The sequence below is a fragment of the Leptonotus elevatus genome, chromosome 5, assembly GCF_054856555.1.
Source record: "Leptonotus elevatus isolate MCC_2025b chromosome 5, RoL_Lele_1.0, whole genome shotgun sequence".
Classification (NCBI taxonomy): Eukaryota; Metazoa; Chordata; class Actinopteri; order Syngnathiformes; family Syngnathidae; genus Leptonotus; species Leptonotus elevatus.
The window spans coordinates 22,971,987-22,986,761 of record NC_141243.1 but is presented as its reverse complement, the minus strand read 5'-3'; the positions used below and the strand labels follow the sequence as shown (position 1 = coordinate 22,986,761).

At 39.4% G+C, this 14,775-nt stretch overlaps 1 protein-coding gene across 6 annotated transcripts in view; it reads right to left on the bottom strand.

Annotated features, from left to right (window-relative positions):
• slc4a5a (solute carrier family 4 member 5a) overlaps positions 1-14,775 on the bottom strand; it is a 57,501-nt gene that overhangs the window by 15,866 nt on the left and 26,860 nt on the right. For 5 of the 6 annotated variants that reach the window (XM_086077150.1, XM_086077152.1, XM_086077151.1 and 2 more), the window contains exons 10-17: positions 14,629-14,716; positions 9,794-9,948; positions 9,589-9,717; positions 6,689-6,863; positions 5,578-5,711; positions 2,620-2,891; positions 1,283-1,317; positions 768-959 (exon numbers count right to left, since the gene is read on the bottom strand). In XM_086077150.1, the coding sequence (XP_085933276.1) occupies positions 768-959; positions 1,283-1,317; positions 2,620-2,891; positions 5,578-5,711; positions 6,689-6,863; positions 9,589-9,717; positions 9,794-9,948; positions 14,629-14,716 (1,180 nt within the window). The remainder of the gene's footprint in view (positions 1-767; positions 960-1,282; positions 1,318-2,619; positions 2,892-5,577; positions 5,712-6,688; positions 6,864-9,588; positions 9,718-9,793; positions 9,949-14,628; positions 14,717-14,775) is intronic. The other variant, XM_086077154.1, reaches the window with a different exon arrangement.

Sequence of the window (14,775 nt, the reverse complement as noted above, 5' to 3'; positions counted from 1 at the left end):
AATTAAAACACTTACTTTTAACACGGTTTTACTAAAACATTTAGTCAAAAATATTGAGTACTTTCACATTATATCCACCCATTAACCTCGTATAATGTTGTCTAAGTAAAATTTCTCAACCTTTTCTTACCTTAACCACTCTATATTTGACAAAGAAAATCTTCAAAATCATGTGTCTCTCCTTTCTCAATTGTGTTCGCTGGAAAAGCCATCAGCTGGGTGAATACTGCCCTCTAATGGATTACCCGTGCAGTGCATGTGTCAGAGGCTCAAAATGTTTTGTAGTTAATATAATACGTCTGCCGTTATAGGGGTAGACTCGCTAAAACCAAGTCCAACTTGTGGCGCAGGTGGTGTAACGCAATATTGCTGGATTTAATCGAGGCACAGACAGATTCAGCGCTTTGCGGACGTGTATGGTGTATGTCGTCGTATTTCATTGATAAATATGCCAACAGCGTTGGACGATCACTCTGAATTATTGTAGAAATCAATTCATTGAACAAATTATCATCATTATCATCTTAAAAAAGTTTTAATAATATTTGTCTCATCTGTCCCAACGGCAACCTCCTAGAAGCTTTGTCCAGTCTTGTCAGTTTCTAGATATTTAAGTGACTGTTTTGCCATATGTACAAAGAAAAGAACATTTTGACTGTGAAAAATGAAAAAGGCTTGATTATATTCTAGGTCTGCTTTGCTACATCTGGCACTGTGGTGGATAACAAAATACATATTATGCAGCTATTAAAGAGTTGCCCGGTCACCTTGGTTGGAAAGTAGCGACTGAACTTGAACTTCTTGAGGGTGACGGTCATGGAGTATGTTCCAAAGAAGAGGATGAAGGACATAAGTGCCAGATCTGGGACATACTTGCAGGAATTCCCCACCAAAGAGCCCCCGTACTTCAAACACTCCTTCTTACTCAACTGGCTCCAGTCCAGAGCTGTCACATTCAACTGGGGGGTGGTTGGGTGGCAGTGGCGCAGAGATAAAGACAGGGTGAAAAAAGGAAGGTGCTTGAATTGAGTGTTTTTTAAAATTTCCAAGTGAACAGTGACATTTGTCAGCAGAAATGTGACATTGTAATCCACACAAGACAGAGGGAGCATAAGGATTATGGGATGGGTGGTGATAAAGGAAAGAAAGTAACAGGACAGCAAAACAATCTCCAATCACAATGAAAGAGGACTCAGGAAAATCAACACATCTCTAACTGGGACTCTAGTTTCAACTCCAGAATAACGTATTAGATGAAAACTCAGTGAAAATAGGCACTTACCCCAGAGACACTAGAGCTGTTATCTGGCATTGGAACTAAACCATTGAAGATCATTGCAGCCGCTGTTTGTGAGTTGGAGCAAACAGGTTGAGGCCGAGGGTTTAATGAGACATAAAGAGTAGATGAGGAGGGGAACAGAAGGGAATAGAAAAGAAATGTACAACGTCATAATGAGAATGCAGCAGAATGCAGCCTGCGGGGCATGCTGTCCAATAAAAGGGAGACTCACTTGTAAGAGATAGCAGCCAAATTGTTGAAGCATGCCAAAAACAAACAAGAGACAAATCAGTTACAGAAATCAATGTTTGGAGAAATTATTGCATGTTTTACAGTGCAGCTGTGTTTCATTAAGACGTTTTGTAAGAAAAGTTCCAGGACTGGTGCACAAGAAATACATTTTACACACAAACTACAAATGACAGGTTTTTATGATTCGTCTAATGCAGCTGTTTCCATGAAACTTTGTTCAAGGCAAATGTTCATGATAAATGTTTCTAGGGGATTTGGTTATGAACTGGGTATCGATTCTAACTTCCTCAATCAATTCGATTTTGATTCACAAGAGTTCGATTCAATTTAGATTTTTTTTCTGATTCGATTCAGTTCACTTAACTTCAATCCGATATCGATTAATTATGGCACGTCAATTCTTCTTGAATATCAAGTACATGATAAAAGCTCTACAAATATTAAATTCCAAAGTAAATTTGGGGGAGGCAGTAACTTGTCAAACAATTTAGTTTATTAATTAAAGTAACACGTGTAACAATCACTAAGTGTTACACAAACATTGACATCAGCAAGGATGACATGAAAATATTTTCATAATCTAATTCAATAATTGTAAATATAAATTAAAAAGATTCTGAATTGTCATAAAGTGCAATAAGTCAGGTCTTTCATAAATGTGAGAGAAAATACTTAAAATAAAGAAAACAGTAAGATTTAAAAAAATGGCCTTAAAAAAAAATTCTTAAGAATTTATGGGGGGAAAAGATATATGAAATAATCAATTCATGGTTTTGTGAATCACTATTGGGCTGGAAAAGGAAAATCGATTCAACATCAATTATTCAATTTTTTAAGACGCAGCCCTATTAAATACAATTATGCATGATGAACTATGAACTCTGTATGAAAATCAAACAAGTGTGTGAGCACTTGTAAAATTGCATTCATAGTGACTGGCATTAATGTTAAATAGATCACTGCTGAAAGTCAAATGTTTGGGAGAGTGCACATAAATGGCTTGAGTGTCCTTTACAATCTGAAAGCTACACTTCATGTAGCAACTCCATGGTCAGTGTACTTGTCCCTGAAAGAAGGGATAAACTCACTCGGGTCTGGTGCCAAGCACTCGCACTTGTAAGCAGTGATGTAGTCTGGCTTGAAGTTGGTGTTGATAGGGTAGTATTTGAAGCAGCCCACCATCTTCTTGATTGCATCAGAGATGAAGATGAAGGAAATGAGGCTGGAGAAGCCCTCTTCAGTGAAACGTGTCATGTACTTGATAATGTAACTGGCATCCGTTGCCACCAGGATGAAACACTGCAAGCACGAGTGGATGCCGATCCACAGGCGCAGCTCCATGTAATCAATGTTGTTATTCCTTTAGGAAGGAGAAAGCAGGCAAGCAGGCAAGCGTGGTGAATGAATGGATGGAATTAGTCAAGCTCCAACATATCAAGTGCTCAAGGCCCTAAAGCCCCTCAAGGACAAATCCATCTCATTACCGGATAAGAAAAGATATCCTAAACAGTTCAATAAAAATCACTTTCAAAACAGACACTAGGCCAAAGTTTTCTTGACTTGAGTTTCATATTGAGATGAAAGTACAGCAAATATTTTGGTTTAAAGGGGAAGTAAAGTCAAATAGTCAACACACTATTCCAAACATGTTGTTCTGGTTAATATTGTGTAATATTAATTAAGTAGCAAAATACACCCATTGTTATCAATCTCAGTTGCTCAAGACTCCTCTTGCGAACATCACATGACCAAACCCAGAAAACAGGTGAGCTGTGGTTGGTCATACCCTGAGCCCTGAGCGACTGTGATGTCATTTTCAGTCGACAGCAAGTGGCAAAATGGCTGCCCACTCAGATTGACTTCACTTTGATTTTACCATTTTTTTAATCCAATATTGTGGCTCACCATATTTAAATGTGTCTACTCATTAAAAATAACATATTTTAGAGTTGGTTTGTTGCTCTTGTATTCATGTTTGGAGGCAAATAATCTCCTCCTTTGTGTCGATGTTATTATCTTTTAATGTCAACCTTATTCGCCCCACTCATTTTCTATGGCGCTTGTCCTCTTTAGGGTCCCGCGTGAGCTGGGCCAGAGGCGGTACCACATGGCCTGGTTTCAAAGCAATCACAGTGCAGGTATTATACCTTTTTGTAAAAATTAGACTACTAATTTGGACACCACATGTATTAAATTCTTCCTTTCATTACAATAAATCTCTACAGCCTTATAAACAACTTGGCCCTGCTGAAAAACAGATCGGTCGTTTAACTTGCTCTTTACTGATGCTATCGGATAGCCTAATACCACTAACTGGAACATCTGTATGACAAGCTGGGTCTCACTATACATTATAACATTTGCAGTTGTGCTTGAAAGTTTACATACCCTTGAGATATGGAAACTTATGAGCACAACTCTAAATGTGCAGTACACAAGCTAAACAGCGCCTAACGACACAAAAATGTTGTAAATCGTCACCAAAATTCACATGCACATCTCTACTACTGTCAACTTGAACCTCTGGAAATATCAAAACAATTGCCACCGTTTTTCGGATTTTATGGGCATTAATCCTGTTTCATAACCACAGTGTCCATTCAAAGGGATACACTATGCAAGCTATATCCACATTTTGCTCACATTTCATCAATTCTCATGAGTAAAGCTTTGTTTTTCCACTGCTCGGTAATAAGATTTAAAACTGAAAAAAAAAAACTCATGACCGTCCACCTCCAAAAAAGTACAGTGAATATAAAAAGTATACACCTCACTGTTCAAATACCAGATTTTTGCAAAAAAACAAAAACAAACCAAGACCAAAATAAATCCTATCAAAACTTTTTCCACCAATAATGTGACCTGCGCAAGTCAAGTTCAATTTTCAAGTGTGAACACAATAATATAGCTGGGATGATAGCACGAACCACTCACATTCAGTCTCATGGTAAATGAGATTCAGCACACAACTGCCGCCATTCTAAGTGCTCCTGGTTAACTCCATATACATTTCAGCTTTTCTTATCAGTTTTTCCTGAAATGTATTTGCTTCCTAGCAGAAACCTGAAGTTGTTTTTGTTAACATTGACCCAGTTGAAGAAAAACGACCCCAAACCCCGCCATGACAGTATGCTGTTCTTTTACGTGATGAGTGTTGTGCTTGCGACAAACTGACTTTTTGGAATAATGAACAAAAAAATTCACCTTGGTTAAATCGGAATGTTGAAACCAAGGTTTCAACAGTTGGAAATGGGGCCTCAAGACACGCTGCGAGGAATTTCTAACAGTTCAAAATAGCAGTCAGTGTTAGCGCTGTAAGACTGGTGAAGTTTATTTAAGGCAGCAAGGAGAAGTTGAGTTTGCTGGAGCGGTAGAACTGCGTGTGCGTGCCATCCGCATAGCAATAAAAATGGATTTTGTATTTGTGGAATATATTTGCAATGGGAATGAGCTAAGTGACAAAGAGAAGGCACCCAGAATAGCGTGAGGAAAAAAAGTGATGGCTACCAGACAATACAAATATTTTTGTGGCTCACTGACACATCCCTAAACAAAGACCATCAATGATTTGTTTTCTTTTCCTTGATCTGCTTTGGCTGTTAACTTTTCAGGTTTCAGATTAGCTAATAGCCACTGTGTATTTATATTCAAATTGTAATAAATAAATACATAAATCTGTATAATGAATGAAGTGATACAGTTTAAGATGTGATGCAACACATTTGAAAAGTGAATCTATGCAATGTTAATAGTGTTATATTTAGCAGCAGGTGGCAAGTCATTTGCCAGCAAAATTGGATGTCTTTGTATAGGGAGATTGAGGATCATCCAGACGTTTACTCATTTGCACGGATCACCTGCAGAGTTAGGGCCCTCCTGTTTTTGAACCTACATGCACAGAATTGACTTTAAGTCCTATCTGTGGGGTTATTCACAAACATTTTCAGATTGTATTTATTTTCTAAACTGTGTTTAAAATCCCCATCACCCCTTTTATTCAGGTCTACTACAGTGTCATTAGTTAGTTAGTTAGTAAAGAGGCTCACTTGCTGAATTCAAACAGGAGCTTTTCAAAGATGAGGATGGGTCCAGTTGAGCTGAGAATGATGAGAGGCTGACCCGCGAGCAGACAGAACACGGTGCCGGCCAGGGCTGTACCAAGAAAACTTTCCATGACACCCTGTTGAGGATGAGACAGATAACATTGCAGGAGGAGAATGAGTACATGTGAGCCCTTTTAAAATTGAGTAAAGAGGAAACACAAAATGAAGAAGAAACAAGACTCGCAAAGCTGAAAATAACAAGGCATCCTCATGTAAGATTGATCCGGTGAGCGATAACCATAACGAAAATAAATCAATAATAAATAAATACATAAATAAATAAAACTATGAAAATAAGGAATAGTTGTCATTAACTCATTTGCTCCCAAACACGTATGAATATGTTCTATTTTAAATATTACCATAGTCCTAAAGACGTATTTTTTACGCTTTTTAAATAATTATTTTTTGTTTTTTTATGCTAGAGCATACAGAAGGGTTTGATGCCGCCTCTGAACTGAAGAGAATGCTTGAAGCAATATTAGTTATTACAAAAACAGCCAACAGGTGGCAGCAGAGTACAAGAGATCAACCAGGGCCATGTTGCAAAAAAGCTATTTCCCCACAGTTTTGAACAGATTTGTGAATAATGATGAAACTTAGCGGTATTCTAATGCTAATTGCTGCAAAACAAAACAGATACAAATATACATTTTTTCCTGATGAAAGAAGAGACTCTAATCTTTCTTTTGGTAGGTGCCATGTTTTATATTTTATAGCAATAGAACACAGTATTCTGTGGGCCTGGCAAAATCAGTCAAAAAACAGTAAAACAGCCGAGAGCGAAGGGGGTTGCTTCAGTGAAAATAACTGGGAGTGAATGAGTTAACATCTCTTAACACAATATATTCAAGGCTTTTGACATCTTTGACAGCCAAATTCAGCAAAAACTCCAAATTTACCAAAGGTATCAACTATCAACATATTTGTATCTATTCTAAACCATGAGCCTGAATGTATACACACAGTACATATTTAAGAAACAAAAACAATAGATAGCTAAATGTAGGTTTTGACTTTTATACAGCAAAACAAAATAAGAGGACATGTTTACCTGGTAGTTTTCTGTGGCATCTCCCAGCAGGCCACCAAATGTGATGGCATTAGTGATGCAGCCCAAGTAGATGAAGAGCACAGCAGAGATGGACTGAATGTGGAAACCCTCGTAGAAATCACTGGGTAGCCAAGGTAATTTGCGCTTTAAGTCCAGGTACAATCCACCGCAGAAGCTATTACATAGACAGGACACAGTTAGTGAAGCAGATGGTGAATTGTGCTGTCATTTAGTGCGATCTGCAATTCATCCTTCCATCATTTTCATCCCCTATTAATCTATGCACAACAGTGACAACATAAGGGCAAGTTACAGGAGATGTATAGGATTAAAAAAAATCATACCTATAGAGATGGTATGCATTTTAACTTATTTCTGTTGTATGTCATTTGAATGACAAATATGTTTAAACGTATTTGCAAGTACTTTTTAAACGTATTTACAAATACATTCAAACATACTTATAAATGCTAAAAACAGCATTTTTTTCCCCCATAATGCGCATGCGCAAGTCAAAGTCATGCAATATTTTAGTATTTGGCTTACATTATACCAATTCATTCAAAAAATAAGTAGGTAAACATTGTTAATTTGTAACTTTGATGATTGATTATGTCTGCAGTGCATATTATTATTTTGCATTTTTTCCCATAATGCCACAAGGTATTAACTTGCACATGTGCATACTTTGTAGCATCAAAGGGGAAAAATGCCGGAAACAGAAATCATGTACTGTAGATATATTAATAAATTAATTAATAAAATATTTTTCAAATGTATTGGTTTAATGTAGGCTAAATGCAAAAAAAAAAAAAGTTGTTTTTTTTGGTCAAAAGTTTTTAGCATTTAGCCTCCAATTACATTCGAACGTACTCACAACTATTAAACATACTTGCGAATATGTTTAAACATATTCACAAGTACGGAAAACTACTTAATAACACTGGACCCTTAATTGCAGAACACAGGGCTCCAATCAGTATTTTGTGTTTTAGGAAATATAAAGAATCAAGGTCAAACTTTTGCTATAAAAAGGAGGCAAAAAGTCAAAGTTCCAATTGTTGTTTTTTTTCGCAGCTCAGTCTTTTACTTTGTAGTCTTTTCTCGTATTCCATTTATTCATTATTATTTTTGTGAATGAAACAATCTGCTGTGTGCTGTATGCTGCTCTAAAACTTAATTTCCCCTTTGGGGATCATTAAAATATTGTCTTATCTCAGCTGAAGAAACATATTAAAATGAAGCGTCGGGAACTTAGAACCCCACTGCACTGTTAGCTGACGCAAACCTGCATGTCCGACAAAACCCGTCTGCTAACCTTGCGTAAAGCCACCACTGGCAAATTTAACCACATCCTATTTCCAGACATAAGCTGATAAAGGGTTTACTAGTCTTTATTTGGTAATTTATAGCTTAATTTCACACCTGATAAGTGAGCAGACAGAGACTCAACTATTTGTATTAAAACAATAAAAAGTAAATTTTCCATAATATATAAGTAGTCATTTAATGACCCAAATCAGTGGTGCAGAATGTAGATAAAAACACACACATTACCATTTTATATGTGTTGTGTCCATCTGGCTGGTTTGTTTGAAATGATTTGACTTGCATTGGGCAGAGTGTGTGCGGTCCCACTGGCATGGTCAGCAGAGTCATTGCCTCAAGCCTCAGCCCAAGGTTTTAATAGCTAACAAGCCTACAACAGATGCATTATAATCTATAAAATAAGTCTGTGATTATTCATTCTAAATCATTCTGAACGCCTGATTAGTTACTTATTGTTGATTTTGAAAGAGTAATGCACTTAACTGTTAGGATAGCTGTTGTAGCATTGAGTGACGTTGACACTTTGGGTGGTTTCAAACGGATTTTTATCAAAGGTATCACAGAACTAATGATAGTTGTATTTATTTACTAATTGGAACGATGAATAGATTCTGATGGATTGAACACCCCTAAAGTTCATGTCCTACATTTGCCCGTTTATTACTGGACTGTCAGTATAGTTGTGATGTGGAGGAAGGCAGTTGTACACCCCAACAAACTACAAGCATGTTTATTATTGAGCTAACAACTCTCTGACAATCAAGATCAAGTAATATTGTCTTTGTAAAGAGAGTTTTTTTTATTGGATAATATTGTGTCTGTCAAAACCATTTTCTGTATATTTTCTAATAAAAGCAATTTAGGATTTGAATACAATATTTAGTTTGGCTGCCCCAAGCAGGCAAAGCTCAAATAATATATCAGTTCTCACATTGGGAGGTGAAGCGAGGGAAAACCCCCATTCTGTGCACTAAGGGGATTGCATGGTTTTTGTAGTTTTTTTTTTTAGGGGGGGGGGGGGGGGGGCGCTGTAATTCTACACAGTAAATTATGTAGAGAAAATTTGACTCTAGACCAAATCAACTGAGTTTTAGAGTAATATTTATACTTGGAAGAGAGTAAAATGAAGAATTGGGGGGGAAAAAAGTCACTCAAGGGTTGAGGAACAAACTCACAACCTTCAGCTTGGGAGACTGCCACACTACCACCTGACCTTATGCCCCTCCCACTGTTTGCTTATTTCCAATAGGAGACCAACATTTTGGGTCTTGGAGTTAGGAAGATTCCAGCTGACACGAGCAATATACTAACACACTGCAGGAGCTGTGTGGCTCAGGGATTAGATTGTCTGTCTCCCAAGGTGAAGGTCGTGCGTTTGTTCCTCAACCTTTGAGTGACTTTTGTTTTATTTATTTATTTCAATTCTTTATTTTACTCTCTTCCAAGTGTAAATATTACTCTAAAACTGAGTCTATTTGGTGCAGCTCTTAATAGAGTCAAATTTACTTTACAGAATTTACTGTGTACATAAATAAATGTGACACATTGGAAAACCCCAAAAATAAATGCACCGTCCAGTGAAGGCCAGTTCCTCTCCCAGTTCATGTTGTGCTGGCATTTCCTCATCCTCAACCAGGCCTCCTCCTCCACCTGCTGTGCCATTCATCTGTCCCAATTCATTTAAGGAGAACACTGACTTCCTGAAGATGGGAGTCACAATGAGATACATTAGTGCTTCATGCGCATTAAAGGCACAGCAGAAGGTCCAACTCCAACCTTTTGTCTGCCGAGGGAACTTTCTTGGGTGGCTCGATACGGATTTTAGGATCCCATTCCCCAGGCGGAAGCACAATCACCTCATCCAAAAACTCATCTATGCCAGCAATGAGGTCCTCACGATCTCTGGCTTTGTAAGCTACATCACTGAAGAGCTGTGATAGGAGGACACAATGAGATTTTAGCATTTCATTTGGCACATGCTATGGTGATTTGTATGCGTGGCACTTTGGTGTATGCTGAGTATTTTATAAGATGGGTTTGACTCATTTTCATCCTTTGCTGTCTTTTGGAGACTTGCTAAACATAAATTCTGCAAGCCATATTGACATTTCAAACCCAGCTGGATTTCATTCAGGAACACCTGCCAGTCACCAGCAAATGATGCGCCTGAGGCTGAGAGTCAAGAGTGGGTGGAAATCATTCATTAAAGGAAATGACAGGGATGACTGTAATTGACAACAAAATGAGTCCATTTTCAAAGTCCATTCCATCTTTTTGAATTGTAGGTCGGCAAAGTACAGGTCTCTGCCCAATGGGATTAATAACAAAAACATAGAAGAAACATCACTCTCACAGGATGGCCTTTAACATGTGCAAATCATCAGACTGAGGACAGATACATTTTCCCTAGAGCAGCGGCACGTTCATTGATTTTCTCCCGCTAGCACAAGAAACTTAACTTCATCTCTGTGTGGGCTTTTTTTGTCCAAGGATTCAATTTGAAACCAGCGGACACGTTGTGCAAGACACACACGCACTGAGAGTATGTTTAATAATATACTAAAACATTATTCCAGAGACTTCTTAAATTAACAGTGTTGGTAATTAATTACCCAAATATATTTTCATGCTTCCATAATGGTTAAATTAATCCACCAGTATATTGTGCAGAAGTAGCTGAAATTCTATGTCTAATTTCTAATATGATAATATGGTTAAATTAATGTATGAATGCTGAATATTCAGTTTGAAACTTCTCATTCCTCTGCAAAATAAAATTAATTAGTAAAACGTTTAGAGCACACTGAAAATGAAAGAGCCCACAGTAAAGAACTTCATGATGTTGGATGGTCTCTGAGACAAACAGGGGCAGGTGGTCTAATACATTTGTTAAGCACTACGTCATAGTGGTGTAAGCAGAACAAAAGTGCATGGAATTAGTTTGCGAACCACTAAAGCCTTGATCATAGTTTGGCTTTTTATTTGTATTTTTTTTTTTTACTTCTATGTTCCCTTTCCAATACATTCAGTACCATTTTTGTACCAGCATGTGGTGGAAATTAAAATACATGTGAATTGGACATCAAGACTGGCTGTGTAAAGTGTAATTGGTGGAAATGCTTTGCAGCCAAATTTCTCCCTCACACATGACTTTCCAACTACGAATGATAATGAATGAACACAAAAATCGAATGATAATGAATGAACACTAAAAATCATAATGTCATCCAAATCACTGTGTTTAAACTTTAAACAACTTCACTTAAATTGGTCTCCCTAATGTGATCACCACAAGGGGACGTGACCACACATTCAAGTCTGTTAGTCAAGTTAGCGTGCTAGATGCAGCACTTCTTAACTATACCAGTAATTGTTTTTAAACTTTCAAATATCATTTTCTAATGAAAAACGTTTCATGAGGTTGTCACTTAACTGCAATTCACATATGATAAGATGCCTGCTGCAGCACCAGATTACGGTTTAATCACCACACCTGTCCTTTTCAAAAGGGAGCAGTAGCGAGGTCAACTTGGTTGGAAAGTCGATGTTTATTACACCATCCACAGTCAGGGTTTCATGAAACGGCACGCATATCAACCTCCCTCCATGAGCCGTCACCTCCGCGTGTTGGTGTTGTGTGTCCCAGTGATCCTATAGGAGCTAAGATGTCTGTGACTTAATGCCCTTGGCAGGGTCACCTATGGGAAACAGGTCCAAGGTGAAGGAGGAAACAAAGCACGGCTGAAAATTTACCAAGATGAACACAATTAACGGATACTGTTTTCCCTTGCCTCGGTCAATGGGGCTCCACTCTGGACCAAGGCGTGGAGGTGGGGCTTGATAGCGAGCGTCACTTCTCTAGCAGGGAATGAACCAGAGCGTGTGTGTAAGGTAGAGAAGCTTCAACTAGAATCCTGGGCTTTGGTACCAGTTCTCTCAAGAGTGGTTGGACTCTCTTGCAGTCTGGAGTTGCCAAATAGCGACAGGAGTTGTGGGCATGCTTAATGTACCCTGGCTTGGCAGCATGAAGGGTTCACCCCAGGGGACAAGAAGGTAGTCTTCTTCCACCTTTCAGTGGAGGGACGGATCCCGACTGTTGTGTGTGCCTATACGCCAAACAGCAGCTCAGGCTGCTCATCCATTTTAGAGAACTTGGAGGAGGAGCTGGAGAGTGCTCCTGCTTGGGACCCTCTCATTCTGCTGGGGGACTTCATGGCCATTGACAGTAAGACCTTGAAGGGCGTGATTGAGTAGATCCCCTCCACCCCCTCCCCGATTAAAACCTAAGTAGTTTTTTTGTTTTATTATTGGACTTCTGTAGTCATCATGGATGGCCCAAAACAAACACCTTGTTTAGACATAAGGGTGTCCACATGTGCACTTGGCACCAGGACACCCTAATCCAACTATCAACTTTGTGGTTCATCTGACTTGCAGCCACATTTCTTGGACATTTGGGTCAAGAGCTGGGCGGAGCTGTCAACTGATCACCAACTTGTGCTGTTTTGGCTGGTAAGGAAAGATGCTAGTCCACCCTGCCAGACCCAAACATTTTGTGAGGGACTACTGGGAACGTGTGTTCCCTTTCATAAGGAGTTTCAACTCCCACCTCCGTCCAGTTCCCGGGGATGTCAGGGGACAATGTGGACCATGACACAGAGCTGTGTCTGTAAGTTGGTTGGTGCCTGTCGTGGCGGCAACACTGGACACTGGCGGTTAGGGATGCCATCAGGGTGAAGGATGAGTCTCATGAGGCCTATTTGGCCTGTGGGACTGTGGATAAAGCTGATGGGTATCGGCTGGTTCTGCTTAGCCAACCAGTACCCATCAGCTGGTCAAGAGGAACGCAGCTTTAGCGATCACTGAAGCAACTCAGGAGTGGAAAGAGTTTGGTGAGGCCATGGAGAAATATTTCCAGACGGCTTCGGAGAAACTCTGGTCCACCATCTGGCGTTTCATGAGAGGGAAGCAGTGCACCATCAACATTTTGCATAATGGGAATGGGGTGCTGTTGACCTTGACTTGGGACATTGTGAATCAGTGAGGAGAAAACTTTGAAGACCTGCTTAATTTAAAAAAAAAAAACATGCTGTCCCATGAGGAAGCAGAGGCTGGAGTCTCTAAGGCTGGGTTGCTTATCTCTGGGGTTGTGGTCACCTAGTTAGTCAAAAAGCTAATTGGTGGCACGGGCCCAGTGGTGGATGTAATCTGCCCAGAGTTCCTAAAGGCTCTGGATGTTGTGTGGCTGTCCTCGTTGATACACCTCCACAACATTGCATCAACATCGGGGGACAGTGCCTCTGGATTGGCAGACTGGGGTGGTGGTCCCTTTGTGTTCCAACTACAGAGGGATCACACACCACATCCCCCTTAATAAGGTTTAGTCAGAGGTGCTGGAGAGGAGGGTCCATCAGGAAGCCAAACCTCAGATTCAAGAGGAGCAATCTGGTTTTCCTCCTGGCCAAAAAAACGGGGGACTAGGTCTACATCCTCGGCACGGTCCTTGAGGGTACGTCTGATCAGTCTGCATATGGTTTTTGGACTCGGAAAAGGCATTCACCTGTATCTACTGAGTTATCTTGTGGGAGTATGCTCTGGGAGTATGATGTATCAGAATCCCCAGCCGGTCCATGTACAATTGCGGTCAGAGTTTTGTTCACATTACCGGAAAGTAAGTTGGATTTATTTCCAGTGATGGTTAGACTCTGTCAAGGCTGTCCTTTGCCTCTTTGCAAACCTTATGGACAGAATTTCTAGATGCAGCCAAGGCAGTGGTGTCTTTTTTGGTGACCTCAGTATTATATGTCTGCTTTTTGCAGATGATGTGGTTCTATTGGCTTTATCAAGACAAGATCTTCAACTGGAGAGGTTCACAGCGAAATGGGAAGTGGTCAAGATGAAAATCAGCACCTCCAAATCTAAGACCGGAAAAGGGTTGAGTTCCATCTCCAGGTAGGGATGGGATCCTACCCCAAGTGGAAGAGTTCAAGTAACTTGGTCTTGAGTGAGGGAAGAATGGAGCGGGAGATTGTCTGGTGGATTGGTGCAGCATCTGCAGTGGATGCGGATTCTATATCGGTCTGTCGTAGTAAAGAAGGAGCTGAGCAGTCTATTGAATGTCATTATCTCAAACAACTTCTTTACTTTAGTTGTACAATGCTAATAACTAACCAGAATTTTAAAAAATGCATTGCGGTGCAAATCATTCAAATGCAAATACTGTATTTCCATTCATCAAAGATACAAGAATCCAATCACATATTTATTAAGTTAAGTCGTGGCCATCCATGCAAAACCCATGAAATGTGGAAAACAAATTTGCAGCTCCGGTTGAGGAATTATTAAGTCATATTATTAAGTAATATTGTATACATCGAGCTTTCGGAAGGAAAATACATGAACATTTCACAGTTCCTTCTTAAATTTCGCTCCTACTGGATTATGATTGCCATCCACCTATCGTCTTAACTTCTATCTCTACTGATTATGAATGAAATGAAAATCGCTACATTTCTACACATAACATTATTTTCAGTTGTAGTCAATACAGCACATCCCAGAAGGTAATATATTGTGTGCCAGAAACATTTGAAAAAAATGTAATGACTTACATCATCAACCATCAGTGTTGCTATGGCTCGGCCTATCTCGTTATACGACTTGGCCTTTCCCTGTGGTCCCAAGAGAATGAACAGGAATCTGTGCAGTGATGAAACAAATATGAGGTATCTGCAGAGGGGAAATATTTGATACGTGAC